The 16340-nt window shown below is 35.7% G+C and overlaps 1 protein-coding gene across 1 annotated transcript; it reads right to left on the reverse strand.

Moving 5' to 3' along the window:
• Positions 1–860: 860 nt before the first annotated feature.
• On the reverse strand, positions 861–13781 carry LOC18443237 (coatomer subunit epsilon-1). The gene is made up of 7 exons (XM_006853429.4): positions 13550–13781; positions 13290–13379; positions 10178–10329; positions 5166–5301; positions 4618–4773; positions 4431–4510; positions 861–1224 (listed from the first exon to the last, which is right to left on the reverse strand). Exons 1-7 carry the CDS (start codon positions 13709–13711, stop codon positions 1131–1133), a joined length of 870 nt encoding a protein of 289 aa, XP_006853491.1. The 5' UTR covers positions 13712–13781; the 3' UTR covers positions 861–1130.
• Between the last annotated feature and the right edge of the window lie 2559 nt (positions 13782–16340).

Consider the following 16340-nt stretch of genomic DNA (forward strand, 5'->3'; position numbering starts at 1 on the left):
ACCCGGTCCAGGACTGAGGCGAGCCTCCCAAAAAATAAAAAGAAATGTAGGCTTAAAGTAAGATTAAGCAAAATACTCAAATGAGGTTAAAAAAGTAGTAAAAAAAAAATTTAAAAAAATCAACTTGTGACTAAAGATATTTTTAAAATAATCCAAAAACGATAGAAAAATATGAAAATATTCATAGCCAAAACAATTCCCAATCTTTGCCAACCTTTGCATTTTGTTACATTGGCAAGTATCATAGTACAAATTAAAACTCCTAATGAGTTTTGGTTTTTTGCAGAAATCATCAAAGTAAACATACGCTCCATTTTGGATGGATCCGTTAGAGAACAACTGGGGGCAATGGAATATTAAATAGAATTGGTATAAACTAATCCAGAACATACAGAAATACCCCAAGGTCAAGGTTATGGTTGGTAGTATCTCAAACATTGCTTGATTCTCAAGAATGTGCCGTGATTTAGATATCCTAAATTTCTGACGACATTTATTATACACTAATAAGTTCAGCGAGGATTTAACAGAGTTTGTACCTTTGAATTACCAAGGACAGTGAAAAAACTAAGGATAAAGTAAACAATGAGACCATTTACCTTTGGTACAAGGTGGTCACAATTAATCTTAACCATTGGATGTGAAATTGAGTGATTGCATTTTTATTGACAAAGCTTAAAGTTCTAAAGAAATGTTCTCAAACTGTGACAAATCCAAACTATCAGATTTCACATCGTATGGTTATAAATAATTGTGACCTCCTTGTACCGAAGGTAAATGATTTCATTGTATACAATCCCATATTTAAAAATTATTTCAAATATAGTAACAGCATATAGAGTTGAAATGAATGCAACAAATTTCCCAGAAGCAAAATATGCCTTCTCGAATGTCAATCATCCTTTGAATCAAATCACAACAATTGGTATAAAAGTTCCATGAGATGGGGGAAGAAGGCACCCATCAGGTCCTTGGGAGCACAATGACCTCTATATGGAAGGATAAAATTGATGGTGCCATTTCACCTTTCAAATAGTTTCATGATACAAACCATGCTGAATGGTCAGAATTCGGAAGTAGAAGGTGCCTAAGGTTTTTCATCACAACCAAATTCAAATTTGTTGAAGCACCTATGCACTTGCCTGAAGAGCCCTATCGAAACTCTCCTCGGCCATAGTGGTCCGCTTAATGAGCAAATGATCAGGATGCGACAGCTTCAGTTGGCTGCATGAACCCATAATAAATTTGATAAGACTAAATCTCCAATTTAAAACAATGAAATGCCAATAATCATAATTCGGATTATACCCGGAAACATGGATGTGAAATGAAAACACATGGAGATGAGACAATCACCACAAAAACAAAAGAAAAAGTATTTGAGATGACAGATATGGTCAGTCCATACAACAGTTGACCCCATATTGAGAACAGAAATTGAATGCGCCTGCCTGTGTGTGTATTACAGTACATATTTCGTGTACAGCATTCTTTCCTTGCAGGCGTGTGTGGATGGATGCATGTACACATGACTACACAGGTGTATTTGTTGCCCTGATTATTATGTTTTAGGTCTTCCTCCTTTTCATTTTTCTCTTATTGTACATCAAATATTACTTTGACCTTATCATTGATTAAAAAATAATGGTCATACATACTACCATTTTTTTGGAAATGTCAAAGTACAGAGCCTTTAGAGATTTGATGACTAAAGAACCTTTTCAGTCAGCTTCCACGTAGGGCACTGGATTTACTAAAACAAAAGAAGCTTTCATATAATTTATACCAAAACAAAGTATCAAAAGAAGGAACAAATCCTTGGCAGAAAAAAAGAAAAACAGGCTGAAACAAAATCCATTTGAAATTTGCAGCACAATGGGTTGTCTAGATAGCATGGAACATGAAGTTGAAATCCTTTTTTTCGTTCGTATCGCAAGGTCGACATGATCAATTGTTGGTTTTTTTTTAGTCAGAACAACGTTTTGGGATGGATATTTTAGGTGGATCTGACTTCAACATTACAAAGTTGAGATATAAACTTTTCCCAATGGAACAAATGCAGTAATGGTGTATCCAAAAGAACCGAATCATTAACTATGGTTAAAATTATGGTTATTTCTTTTTGAAATAATTCAGACTCTAAATTAGTCTTTGATCCACAATCACCGAAACGCTGAAAAGAATAACTACAATAAAAAAAATTTCTACTAAAAGTTCTACTTACCTTGAGCAGTCTATTGAAGTCTAATCTCGGCTTTTTTGCTATATGTTGCACGCCAAAATCAGTATTAACCGCGCTTTCTCTCCAATTGCAGAACCAGTCTGCAGAATCAACCCCTTGAACCATGATTATACTCAAGAAAATACTTTCAGAGTTCTCTTTCTTTTATCTGCAAAAGTCGATAGAAAGCACAAACGACTCTTTTACTACTTGGTTAAAAAAGAAGAAGCAAGGGAACCAGATAGAGGAGAGGCATAGATACTATGGATTTTCTCTTACAGCAGAGGATCAATCTTGTAAGGAAAGAGAAGATAGAGTAGATATATATGTAAATACGATCTCATTTCTTGAAATAATGGTGTGATTAATTTGAAATGTGCATTAATGATTCTTGACACGTTGCGACATGAGGGAATTTTGAATATTTTTTATTATTCAAAAAAATATTGGTGGGTGCCTTGAGAGCGGGTGGAGGAGTGAGATGCGTAAGGTTATTAAGGATGAGAGAGAAAAAAAAGAAGACGAGGTTTTAGAGAGAGAGAGATAATGCGGGATTTGGTTCTTTTATTTCATCGATTTAATCCTAACCGTTGAAATGCAAACTCATGCTTATCAACAAAAATCAAGAACTCGTACGGTTTGTTGATCCTACACCTTATTTGAATGGTTTTTTTATCCTACTTATCTTTATCCTTTTATTCTGGATGCGATTGAGTGCTAAGAGAAAGCGCATGTGTGTGAGCGCATGTGTGTGTTAAGAGTCTCTTAACACACACATGCGTTCTCTCTTAGCACTCAATCGCATCCAGAATAAAAGGATAAATATAAGTAGGATCAAGAAACCATTCAAATAAGGTGTAGGATCAACAAACCGTACAAGTTCTTGATTTTTGTTGACAAGCATGAGTTTGCATTTCAACGGTTGGGATTAAATCGATGAAATAAAAGAACCAAATCCCGCATTATCTCTCCCTCTAAAACCCCACCTCCTTTGTTTTCTCTCTCATCCTTAACAACCCAATGCATCTCTCTCCTCCACCCGCTCTCAAGGCACCCACCAATATTTTTTCGGAAAATAAAAAATATTCAAAATTCCCTCATGTCGCAACGTGTCAAGAATCATTAATATACATTTCAAATTAATCACCATTATTTCAAGAAATGAGATCGGATTTACATATATATCTACTCTATCTTCTCTTTTCTTACAAGATTGATCTTCTGCTGAAAGAGAAAATCCATAGTATCTATGCCTCTCCTCTATCTGGTTCTCTTGCTCCTTCTTTTTTAACCAAGTAGTAAAAGAGTCGATTGTGTTTTCCTTCAACTTTTGGAGATATAATAAAAAGAACTCTGAAAGTATTTTCTTGAGTATAATCATGGTTCAAGGGGTTGATTCTGCAGACTGGTTCTGCGATTGGAGAGAAAGCACGATTAATACTGATTTTGGCATGCAACATACCGCAAAAAAGCCGAGATTAGACTTCAATGGACTGCTCAAGGTACGTAGAACTCTTTAGTAGAAATTTTTTTTTTTGTAGTTCTTTTTTTCAGTGTTTCGATGATTGATGATCAAAGACTAATTTAGAATCCGAATTATTTTAGAAAGAAATAACCATAATTTTAACCATAGTTAATGATTCAGTTCTTTGGATACACCATTACTGCATCTGTTCCATTGGGAAAAATTTATATCCCAACTTTGTAATGCTGAAGTGAGATTCACCTAAAAATTCCATCCCAAAACGTTGTTCTGACTAAAAAAAAATCAACAATTGATCATATCGACCTCACGATACGAACGAAAAAAAGGATTTCAAATCATAAAGTAGGGCTTCATGTTCCATGCTATCTAAGCAACCCATTGTGCTGCAAATTTCAAATGGATTCTGTTTCAGCCCATTTTCCTTTTTTTTTGGCCAAGGATTTGTTCCTTCTTTTGATACTTTGTTTCGGTATAAATTATATGAAAGCTTCTTTTATTTTAGTAAATCCAGTGCCCTACATGATACCTTGATAACATTATACATCGTCTTATTGTGGAAGCTGAATGAAAAAGTTCTTTAGTCATAAAAAATTCTCTAAAGTTGCAATTACGCATGCTTTTCCTGGCAGGATAATTAGTACCGCATACTAGTGCCTCATCCAAGGATAAAAAATAAAAAGATGCTTCTAATGTTTCTTAAAAGAATATAAATTGATGTTATACCTGAGATAGCGAGAAGATGATTTCCCGAGGTGAAGACTGCAAACTACAAGATTAGCTAAGGTTTCTGCATCCCTGGCATCCTGAAGCAGTCAACAGCATCATTTCCTATTTCCGAGAGAGTGACAATTACAATGACAATGAATTTTTACAGATAAGAACTAGAGAATTGCTAAAAAGAAAAACTAGCCTTGTTGAGGGCCTCCAGCAAGAGAGACTCAGCTTCATCAAATCGTCCCATATGCATACAGCATACAGCTTTACCATTTAACATTGTACTCGTCAACTGATACCTGTCTGAGAAGTCCTGAAATATCAGATAGGCCTCCTGTATCTTGGAACCACCCTAATGTCAAGGAACAAAATGGTGAGCAGTTTTTCCCTTTTCTCTACGTTTTTGTGGGGAAATTCAAGACTGCACCTAGAACGCAGCACAAATGGTGCAGGTGGACTAGAAAATCTAAATATCAGGATAGAACTTTAACTTGTCAAAGTTTTTAAATAAGTAGTTTAACCCATCGTATTAAAAATTTCAGATAAACATGTTTTAAACAGAGAATAAAATAGTCATTTTAAACACTCCAAATCTCGATATTTGAAGTTTGGGGACCACTTGTGTGACCTATGCAGGTGTTCCACGATGTTGCCCTGATATTTTTCCTTATATGATCTGTAGTTTTGTCAATGGATAAATTGTAGAATCTTATAGCTTCAACTGCTTTGTATCATGAGGCTTACCACTGCCAAATTCAACCATGCATTTGCAAGTTGGGTAAGTGTGTGGTCTTCATCAATCTGTTGCATAATCTTTAATTGTTTGTCAGCATAATCAGATCTGTGCATTTTAAGGTATATTTGAACATTGACTGCATACCTGCAGCACAGAACAAACTCAGGTCAGGTCCATAAAACCATCTTTTTTTGGATGCTTAATAAAAACCATATTCCAATGCAAGGATCTCTCAATAATAGGCATTGAAATAAAGCAATTCAAATGATATAGTAGACACATTGGTACCATCATCTCATTCTTTAAGTCATACAGGAAAGAAATATTGATGCACATAAACATCCTTCCAAATGTGCAGTTTGAACTTTGTAGGACACAGCGGAAAGCAAATGATTCAGAAAAATTAACACTAAATATTCATGGTGAAAGAGTGATCTTGATGCACTTCCTGTGAGAGCAGATGGTTATAAAGCTCATGGAGGTAAGATTAGCATGGTCCACAGCAGGCAGTCCAAGGGAGGAAGGCAACCTGGGCTTGAGATTCTGTTAGAAAGTTGCCATATTTACATAATTAATTGGCTTTAGAAAGAAATAAACTCAAAAGTTGTGCTCTCCTAGAACATCTACATGTTGGGATGACAATCCATGCCTTACTTCGCCCCAATTTTGACCCTCAATTAGCATTGTCCAAAAGTATCCAAGCCAGTTAAGAACCCTCCATATGTGAAAAGTACCTCCTAATCCTTTGTTCATAATGCAATTTAGAATGTGGTCAGTGGTCCTCTAAACTAGATTGTCAGGCTAAGTCCTTGGAATGCAGTCAACAGAACATTGAGAATCACCATATAAGAAAGAAGACAAAATTGGAAAAAGAAAAGAAGGGCGTCGATAAAAGACAAAAAGAATGTCACCAAAGACTTTCAACCAATCTCATTTATTAGGAAAACCCATAAGAAAATGCCTGGATCCACCACCCCACAAAAAAAAAGAAAAAAACAAACACCGGCCAAAACTCGCTTATTCCCAACGCTCTTGACCTGATGGTCCAAGAAAGAGAGAAGCAAGAAGGTGAGGAGGCACGTGCTACCCCAAGAAGAAGACAGGATAGGTAATGACAAAAACTTTGAGCAGGCCACTATCAGAGGGAACCACGAGAGAGAGAGAGAGAGAGAGAGAGAGAGAGAGAGAGAGAGACAGAGACAGAGAGAGAGAGAGAGAGGAAGCCTAAGATAGGGCAGCAGGTAGAATTGCTTCACACACACCCACACACAAGTAAGACGGGATAGGCAATAACAAAAACTTTGAGCAGCCCACTATGAGACAGATGTGAGAGCGAGAGAGAGAAAGCAGAAGCCCAAGGTAGGGCGGCAGGTAGAATCTGCTTCACACACACACAGAGATCAAGAAAAAGAACCTTCAAGCCCCCCCCCCCCTTTTTTTTTTGTTGGGGTAATTCAGCGGTAGGGATCGAACTTGAGATGTAGCGCTATCCTCAGCTGCTCACCACACAAGCCCAAGCTCAATTCCTTGAGAGAGGAAGAAATAGAAGTGGGCGTTAGGAATGCCAGGGCAGAGTAGAGTATCTGTTCTAGACATGGGACTCCGAGTGGAGCAGAGACAGGCAGGGCATTTTCCAAAACTGAGCATACAGGTACGAAAATATCCTGTTTAACAGCACCCACCCACCCCACCGCCCACCAAAACACACTTGTCAGCTTACATGTCCAAAATTTTGTGAATATATGATACAAATTTATATTTATATAATAAAAAAAGGGAAAGATTTTTCATCTTCTTCCAAATTCTTTTAAGAACATGTAGCCCTTTTCGAATCTTTTTAAACCAATGATCACCTGAGAAAGCTTGTTAAAACTGGTGGCATACTGGAAGTTGGCCTTTTTGCCCCATATTTTGGTATGCAAAAGAGACAAGAGGAGCAGAGACAGGACAGGACATTTTCCAAAACTGCATACAGGTACGTAAATATCCTATTTGACACCCACAGTCCACACACACTTGTCAGCTTACATGTCCAAAATTTTGTTATATATTATACATCTTTATAATTATGTAATCATATTTAGCCCTTTTCTAATCTTTTTAAACCAATGATCACCTGAGAAAGCTTGTTAAAACTGGTGGCATACTGGAAGTTAGCCTTTTGCCCCATACTTTGGTATGCAAAAGAAGTGGAACAGAGACAGGACAGGGCATTTTCCGAAACTACATACAGGTACGTAAATATCCTATTTGACACCCACACACACTTGTCAGCTTACATGTCCAAAATTTTGTTATATATTATACATCTTTATATTTATACAATCATATTTAACATATTTTGTCATATCATACTATATGTTTGACATAAATTATAAAATAATCACAGGTTATCATCTTCACTGTAGTAAAAGCGGCTATCTGGGAACCACGCTGCCACCTCAAGGGAGGCACTGCATGACCATCTGAACAAGCCTCACCTCACACTTTGGCAAGAAATAGTAACAGGGAGAAGGCATTTTTGCTATTTTTCAACCAATTATGCAGAGAAAGGGTTTCAGAGGGTTTAAAACCCCCAAAATTCTATTCTACTGAAAAGATCAAAGCACTACTTACATACAGGAATTTTTTTATTATTGAAAAATAATTCATTTATGGATTTTAGTACAATCTATTTGCCACCTGTGGAAAAACTTCTAGACACCAATAAGGAACAACTTTCCTTCCTCCTAGGTTTGGCAAATGTCTTCTTATTTTAAGATGCCTAGCTCCAGATGGAAAGTAGTATTCATCGTTAGCTTTCAAATGGCCCCTAAGAATCTGATACCTACATATTAGGTGTTGGATTACACCACAGATTTGCATATTAGTAATGGAGACAAACTTATCTCTTAGATTCTTTGCTAACATTGATTCATGATTCATCAACATGAATTTCATAGCATTTTCTGTAGAATAATATTTGATAAAAACATGATAACATTGAACTTCTAATTAATCAAAGAAGAGTTTTGCACTACATTGTACTGGGTCACAACTCACAGCAGTGAAAGATACACTGCATAATATCTGAACATGTGTAGTAATGTTACTGTGCATGTAACATTTATACTACTTGTTAATGTTATAGATCTTTAAAATTACTTAAAAATTATCATCCGCAGGAAAACTCAGCCATCTATTTGGAGCTTCGCTGTACCTACAAGGCCCCTGCATCCCAAATAGCCGAAAGGTCAGCCTGCCACATTTTACTAACAGAATCTAGGTGTGTCTGATCATATATTCTAAGGACGTGTATACCATGCTCCCATGGAAGTAAAATATCCATTTATTCCCATGGATAAATGACCTACTTAGGAGGATTCTTGATCTAAAATTTTGGGATTCACATTAGATTCATTAGATGAGTAATTTCAACAACCAAAAACGAAAAATGTTTTAGTACCTTAACACCTAGATCTGAGCGTCCAACAATTGGATGGTGGTGAAATCCTACGGCACATGTTTTTCAGGCTGGTCCAAGACTTGTATTTCAAGCTTATCTTCTTTAGGTTAAGTACATCACATCCCCAAAACTTGGGTTCATAAAAATACTCCTAGCTAGAAACTTGTGTTCATAAAAATACTCCTAGCTAGTGGTTTTGCCCAGGGAGCAAAAGTACATTTTGCTCCTGAAGAACCATATTAAACTCTTCAGATATTGTAATATACACATCATAAATTACCAATCAATAATAAACTATACGAATTGCAAATTTAGATGTATCATATCCAAGTGTATAATTTTATATTTGTTCATATTAAATGTCCATAACTATATTATTTTATATTTACAAGTATAGCAGGTGTACCTGGTAACCAATATCAGTTTCATACAACATCAGCATCAGTATGTTATGCATATTGAAATATCTGGGTATGTTAGTTACAGATTGCCACTTGCTTCTAATGTAACAGCTAATCAAACATCCAAACAATCAAGAAACGTGTTTGTGCATGCATAAAATGAAACATCAACAAAAAAGACTAAATAAAACTGGCCACAAGCTTGAAACCACTCAGTCTAATCAATCTCTAAACCAGAAGAAATTCATTAAAAGCAGATAGAATAGAACTTTCACCCATCATACAGCCCATTCTAATTGGTTTTAGGAAGCCCTTCCACTAAAATAGTAAGAATCAACTGACAGGTGGAAAAAGTGCATTGGATGTGCCAATTGCCAGCATTTATTATGTAAATAGAATGTATACATAGATGCATACATATGTTTTGAGTGCACCATAAACCTTCAGCATATTGTATGATATGTTATTGAAAATAGTGTTATTTTTATCCTGAATACTCATTGCTACAGAGCAATCTGTTTATGCCAATATGCTATTCAAGAGACATGTAGAATGTGTACTGTCTCATTTTTGGCCTTTTTCCACGATCTCCTCAGTTGCAATATTTTGGCTTTCTATGTATTCATACTCATAAGATTTATTATAAAATGTAGACTCTCTCATTTTTAGTTTTTTTATTTTTAACTATACTTATAATTACTTCAACAGATTCAAAAACAACAACAAAAAACTCAACTGCCTTTTTTTCCCCTAAATTTCTAGTTTAGTCATTGATTGTAGTTTGTGCACAACATAATCAGTTTTGATAACATTGTGCCAACAAGTCATCCAGGTTCGATACCGCTACCTCGATGAACTCCCTACAAAACTACCATGAACTACATGCAAAAGCAAAAGAATAACATAGGGTTTCCCATTTAAATTAATGTGTCTCCACATACATATATTGGGCCTTTTTCTTCGAGAAATTGTATTGGATAATATATACAGATACAACCAGTTCAACATTCTTATATCAGTTGTAAGATCTATATTTAATATTTGTTTAAGTATGCTCCAAATGGTTCAGCACAAATGATGCATGATGCACCATGGTTCCACATTTTACAGATGTTCCTTATAAGAGATATTGGCAACCATAGATGCGTGACAAGAAATGAGACATGATACTTACAACTCCATAGTCCCCCCAGAATTGGTATGCTTCAGAGCTTCATTGTAATCCTGCTCATGCATGTATATGATTCCCGCAATCAATCTTAAAATAGGATTATTTCCCAATGCAGCATCAGCCAACCACTCTTGGAGACTTGACTTGGTGCTTTCCTAAGAGTCCAAAATCAACACAAAAGTTTTAGGCACCACCAGAGTATAGTTTGCATTTTAGTAAGAAAAGGTCCGAATTAGTAACCGTATATCCAAGCTATGAATATAACTGCAGGCATAGGACATGTGATATCTAGCAATCTGCTCTAGTTGCATTTCAATACCAGCCTAATAAAAAAGGTGGAGCCATTACTGGAGCATTACTTGTAGAGCATGACTTGGTTTTGGCCAATGCTCCAATTCAAGCCAGAAGAGGTTTAAAAGATCACCACTAATCAATTTTTTACATTAATGAAACTACATAATTTTATGACTAATAAAGCTACATACAGTTGAAGTGGGAAAAGAAAAAGCTCATTACTAAATATATAAAAGACCAAGCACATGGATAATGAAGAAATAATGATTCAGGACATGCAATATGCAAAAACATGACAAGCAAAAGTCATAAGTAAAGCAATAAACCAAGATGAAAAGTTTGATGAACAAGAAAAGGGAAAAAAAGTCATGTAGTATGTGAGAACAATGAAGCGAAGCCAATGTAATATGTAGATCTGGGTAGACAACTACATCACCATGCTCATTTATTAAATAGAAGAAAGGTAATTGGTTATTGAGGGAATCAAATAAAGAACCTACCAACCAGCACTTAACCTCCTATAAAGCAGATCTGAGTGTATGTAGGAGCTGGAGAGAGGAGGAAGCATATTTTAACTGGAAAAGCCTCGTAATGGCCAACGTTGTATGGAAGGCACCAGCCCTAGAGATTCCGGCTTCTGTGGCAAAGCCTAAAACCAAGCTTGAGAAAACCCCTTTTAACTCGAATCTAAATCATCCTTCCTCCCCATTCCATGTCACCTCTTCTTCCCTTCCCCACCCTCTAGAACAAGTTTTCGAGCAAACGCTCAGGTCTGAGGCAAAAAACAAGCACTACATTTACTCCTAGTGATCCAAAAATCAAAGCTAATTTGCTAAATTCAGAAATCCATTATTTTTTCCATGTCTTAGAGCAAAGATCAGGTTCTATGAAGAGACATAATAGGTTCACCTTGCTTCTTATGAAAACTGCCATGGCTGGTGCGCCTGAAGCTATTTATTTCTATTTGTGCTTGTTGTTTCACATAGTATAAACTCTACAGAGGTGCCATCAATGACATTTTCTAACTAAAAACACATTCTATTAAAATAAAAAGTGAGAGAAAAACTGCTCCATGGACGTAGAGAGAAATGACACAATGAGCTCTCTAGGAAGGGGCTTTCCAAAATTGACGTAAATAAGAGCTCAACCCAGTGACCAGCTTATCAGGTTGTGCAGTGAAAGCTTGACCTGCATCACGATGTGGACCCAAAATCGGATATCCAAATGCTTTTACCACCACAACACTGCATATTTCTACACAAGATTGTTTCCCACAATCATATGGTAAGAATTCTTGCAATTGCTACTGTTTATTACCCCTTGTGTTTGCCTTCAAACTTTTGACACTCTGCTTCAATACTGTTTGTCTCCCCCACCCAAAAGCGGACAAATACTGCAGCAAATCAGTGTTCTAGCTATAATTTGGACTATTCTAATTAAAAAGAATCCTCAAAATTTTGGAGAAAAGACTTCAAGGCTGCCTAATCAACTGAATCATATAACTTAAAGGAGTTTAAGGGATACTCGACCGAGGATTTACCAGTCAGTGGCAAAGCATCATTCAATGGCAATCTCAACAGGCAACCAAATCCTAACATTGGATTGCACCACAACAAAGCAACATCAAACTGAATTTCCATGGGAGCTCATGGAGGACTCCCATCCAGCTGGGTTTGGACTATTCTGAGACATCAAGAGCAGATTTTGCTAACATACTCGGGAGCTGCGGGACTTGTCACTCCACCCAACCTGAAGTGAAGGGTTTATTCTTTGGATTTGGACTCCAATTATAGATATAAGAATCATGGCCAAAATATATGCATTGCAGAGGACTTAGCAAAGGTAATAATAATATCATGGGCAAACGAAAGCACTTCCATGCCCTTGAAATCTAGATCAAACCTTCAACCAAATTAACCTGATCCAACAATTGGGAGAACGGGATCACAAGAATTAAACACCAAATCCAAGGAGACTCATTTACAGCGTATAATGAATGTCTTCTGACTGGTCAAGTGTTTCTCTTAATCCCCAAGCCCCTCCTCTATTTGTGGAAGAGAGTGGGCTTATGAGATACACCCACAAAAGGGTAGTTGCTGATAAATTAGAGAAGATTTAAAATTAGCTGAAGGGAATTTCCTTACTCCAATTGGCTCAACAATGCTAGTTGTGAAAGGAGGACAGCCTCTCAATTGAGGATTCTCACTGACCTTTCTCCTAGTTTTCCTTTTTCTTTGGGCTTACATCCGTGGATTGCATTTCCATGATATTTGGCATACCTTTATGTTTTTTGAGGTCTATATATTAAAATGCAGAAGAAACAAGTGCTCCGTTCCCATAACTTGAAATCCTAAAGAATTAGTATCATGTCTTGGAGATGGGTACAAGAAATACATCTTCATCAATGATTAAAAAAGTGTCCATAGATCTCCAAATTCTCATTGATTTGATAAAAAATTTGCATCATAAACAATGCACACATTTTCTGAAGCGAAATACCTTATCCTAAAACAAATACATCTGCTCACTCAATAGAAATTGCTCTTAAGAAAAGTTAGTGCACATATTACAAAGACACACTAAAAGGATTCTTCTCCAATCCATTAAAAACACAAAGACAAACCAATCTAAACCATAGATCAAATCCACCGCGCCAGATATCAGCAATCACAATTAACAATTAACATTTACTTGGGTCACAAATATGGAGATTCAACTCAGATCCAACTGAAACCAACCACTCAACCTCCATTACCAATTCTACGCAGTTCCTTAAAGCACAGATCACATAAGAGAGAAATAACGAGTAAATCCAACAAACCTTGTGGTCGGGACCTGAGAGGTACAAGGCCAGGAGCTTCACTGCCTGAAGAGGAGTTGGTGCAGAGTTATCAATCTCATTGATAACCATCTGAAATGCAAGGAAAAAGAAACCCTTCATCAGATCTTAAAGAGAAACTGGAGATCATGCACCAATTAGAGAGAGAGAGAGACAGAGAGAAATCACCAACCTTTGGAGAAAAACCAAAAATTAAGCATCGAACCAAGACAGATAGAGAGAGAGAAGGAGAGAGAGAAGACCTGATAGCTTCCTAGGGCGATGTAGGATCTGAAGACGAGACAATCTCTTTCTATGGCTTCCTCCTCAGAAAGGCCAGGAACATCGCTGTTGTTAATGGCAGCCTGGTAAGCGCCAAGGTAGAAATTGTTACTGAGAGAGAAGAGATTGTCTGGTGCACTCATGCTTTCTTGATTGATTCACGACCCAAACAAGATTGAAGAAATTTGTATCTCGTCTTAGAGGGCTCGATTCAGGAAAAATTTGCCGAGATGGTTTTTAACCCTATCGGTTCTGAGACTCTGCTCGACCAAATGAGGGAGTCCTCAAAAAGAATATCAAAGGGGGGGTGGTGTATGGCTCGAGTTATGTGACATGCAGCGTTAGATCTCGAACTAAGTGGTAGAGATTGTTGCGAGTTACTCCTGGTCATGAGGGTGGTGCATATCAGTGCGATTCATTCCCAACGTAGTGACCGTAATGGAAAAAGTTATATAAGGGTGGGGCTCTAAACGATCAAACTGAGGGCGCACCTCAAAAAATTCATTAGAAGAGGTTGTTTCGATGCCCAAAAATCTTAAAATGGATCATCTCGACCTCGTTATATATAGACATAAAAAAACTATATTTCAAGTAATAAAAATAATACATCTTGCACTGCACTTTTGGAACCAAGTATAGAATGATAATACTTGATCTACACTATTTATCTGAGCTTTAAATATTATAATTAACGATGAAAATAAAATTTCAAATTATTACAGATATTTTTAAGAGAAAGTATAGAATGATTCCATTTACTTTTGATGCAAGGTGGTCACATTATTTTTTACCATTGGATGTGAAATAGGTTGGCTACAATTATTCCATTGACCAAGCTCAAACTTCAAAATAAATTTTTTCGAACTTTATGGCACAGGTAAACTATCAAAATTCACATCAAATGGTTGTAAGAAATTGTAACCGCCTTGTATAAAAAATAAATTGTCTCATTGTATATAATCTCTATTTTTAATAATAAAACATCATCTTTCAACAAAATTTGAAGGGGTGCCTTATTTTGATTGGTTAGGGTATCTACCTTATACAAACCATACCCATGTCTAATATACTTTAGTTGTACTATACACAAGAGGTGTACAGTATTTGACTGGCCCATCTATTTCTTTTTAAACCGTTAAATTTGAAATCATCAATAACCGTTAGATTTGAAATTGAGTAGTTGAGGATATGTCATTGGTGGAGCAAAAAGTCCAAACTAAGATTTCTCTAACTACTTTTATCTATTGGTGTGGTTTTGTATTGAGCCTACGGTCTAAACAATCAGATTAGAGCCTATCTTCAAATAGTGCCGAAAAATGTGGTTTCAATACTGAGAATCTTTATGATAGCCTTAAAATATATTTTCATCTTTATTTATAAGGTTTAAAGCTTCAAAAATAGTGTAGATCGAGATACCTATGATAACTTGAAAGTCTTGAAAATTGATGGTTAAAAAAATATGTTACAAATATACTAGTTTCAAATTTTGAAATTCATTTTTTTCTCCTGGTCATGCATCTTGATGCTCAAATGATCAATTTGATGATATTTGGGCTTCAAAACAACCTCTTCTAGTGAAATTTTTGAAATAGACTCTAATTTGATTATTTAAAGTCCTAGCTCTATATAAATTTTTCTCTTTATCAATTGGATTTCGCATTTAATGGCTAAATATAATTGTGACCTCCTTCCACTGAAAATAAATAGTCCCGCAGTATACATAGTGGTGAAGGGGTTCATGAGCTTTGAGAAAAGACGTGCAAAAGTGTTTTTAAGAGTATGAATTGGGTGTTTCCATGTGTGTGCCGTGAAAACCCAAGAGAGCCCATTATAGAGAAATTTTTGAGGCGTTTTGTGGATCTTTCGTCTCACGTCATTTTTGTTGTGCATAATGTTTATTTAGCCAAAAGAAATAAATTTACTCCCTCAGGACAATCCCAATCTAGGAGATTTTTAGAACCCCAAAATGATGTAACCTATTCAATCTATATGTTATGTTAAATAAATAAATAATATGTTATGTTAAATAAATAAATAAATCCAAATTGTATTATGTATGGGCTTGAAAAAATAATGGTGAATAGAAACCATTCAATTTTTTTAAGGGTGAAGTCTAAGTTAGAGAACTCAAATTTTAAAATTTTTATTTTGAATGAAATAATCTATTTATTTTTACTTGGTTCCAAAATTTTCAAATAATAAAATCTTCCTAATTTCGTCATTAGTCAGAGGGAGCAAGTATATAGTGTGCTCCTGCAGAAAATAGTATGTGTAGTTTTTGTTTGTGATTCATCATTTGTTGGAGTACAGTTGCAATTATCGGCTCCTTGTGGCTTGTTGGATCCATGAAATCAAAAAATCCTGCATGTCTAGTTTTAGCGAAGGTGTTAGAACTTGGTTCTAAAAATTTATATACCTTATATTTTGTGATCCTAATTTAGCGCGTTTGTTTACTAGAAGATAAAACGTTTCTTAAAAAAAACAAAAGAGTTGTTGTTTGCTGGGACGTGACTTATTTGTTCTAAAAGGTTTAATTAAATTTCGGGTAATGCGTTTGATAACATGCTGAACTGTTAAGGAAGTTATAGGTACATGCATTTATATATTGTATTAATATATTAATCTTTTTATATTTAATATATTATATAACATAAATATATTAATAAATATATACTTATTAAATATATTATAATATAATATAGTATAATATAGAGATTGCATATAATGAGACCATTTATCTTTTCCACAAGGTGGTCGCCATTCCTTACAATC

Source organism: Amborella trichopoda, chromosome 2 (assembly GCF_054954075.1).
Source record: "Amborella trichopoda isolate Santa Cruz 75 chromosome 2, AtrichopodaSantaCruz75HAP2 v2.0, whole genome shotgun sequence".
In the NCBI taxonomy this organism is placed as follows: domain Eukaryota; kingdom Viridiplantae; phylum Streptophyta; class Magnoliopsida; order Amborellales; family Amborellaceae; genus Amborella; species Amborella trichopoda.

Coding starts and splice junctions, on each gene's coding strand:
- LOC18443237 (XM_006853429.4), bottom strand. CDS start 13,711: ATGAGTGCACCAGACAATCTCTTCTCTCTCAGTAACAATTTCTACCTT. Junction 10,330..13,289: donor TCTCAGGTCCCGACCACAAG/GTTTGTTGGATT, acceptor TTGGACTCTTAG/GAAAGCACCAAGTCAAGTCT. Junction 4,774..5,165: donor CATGGTTGAATTTGGCAGTG/GTAAGCCTCATG, acceptor CCTTGACATTAG/GGTGGTTCCAAGATACAGGA.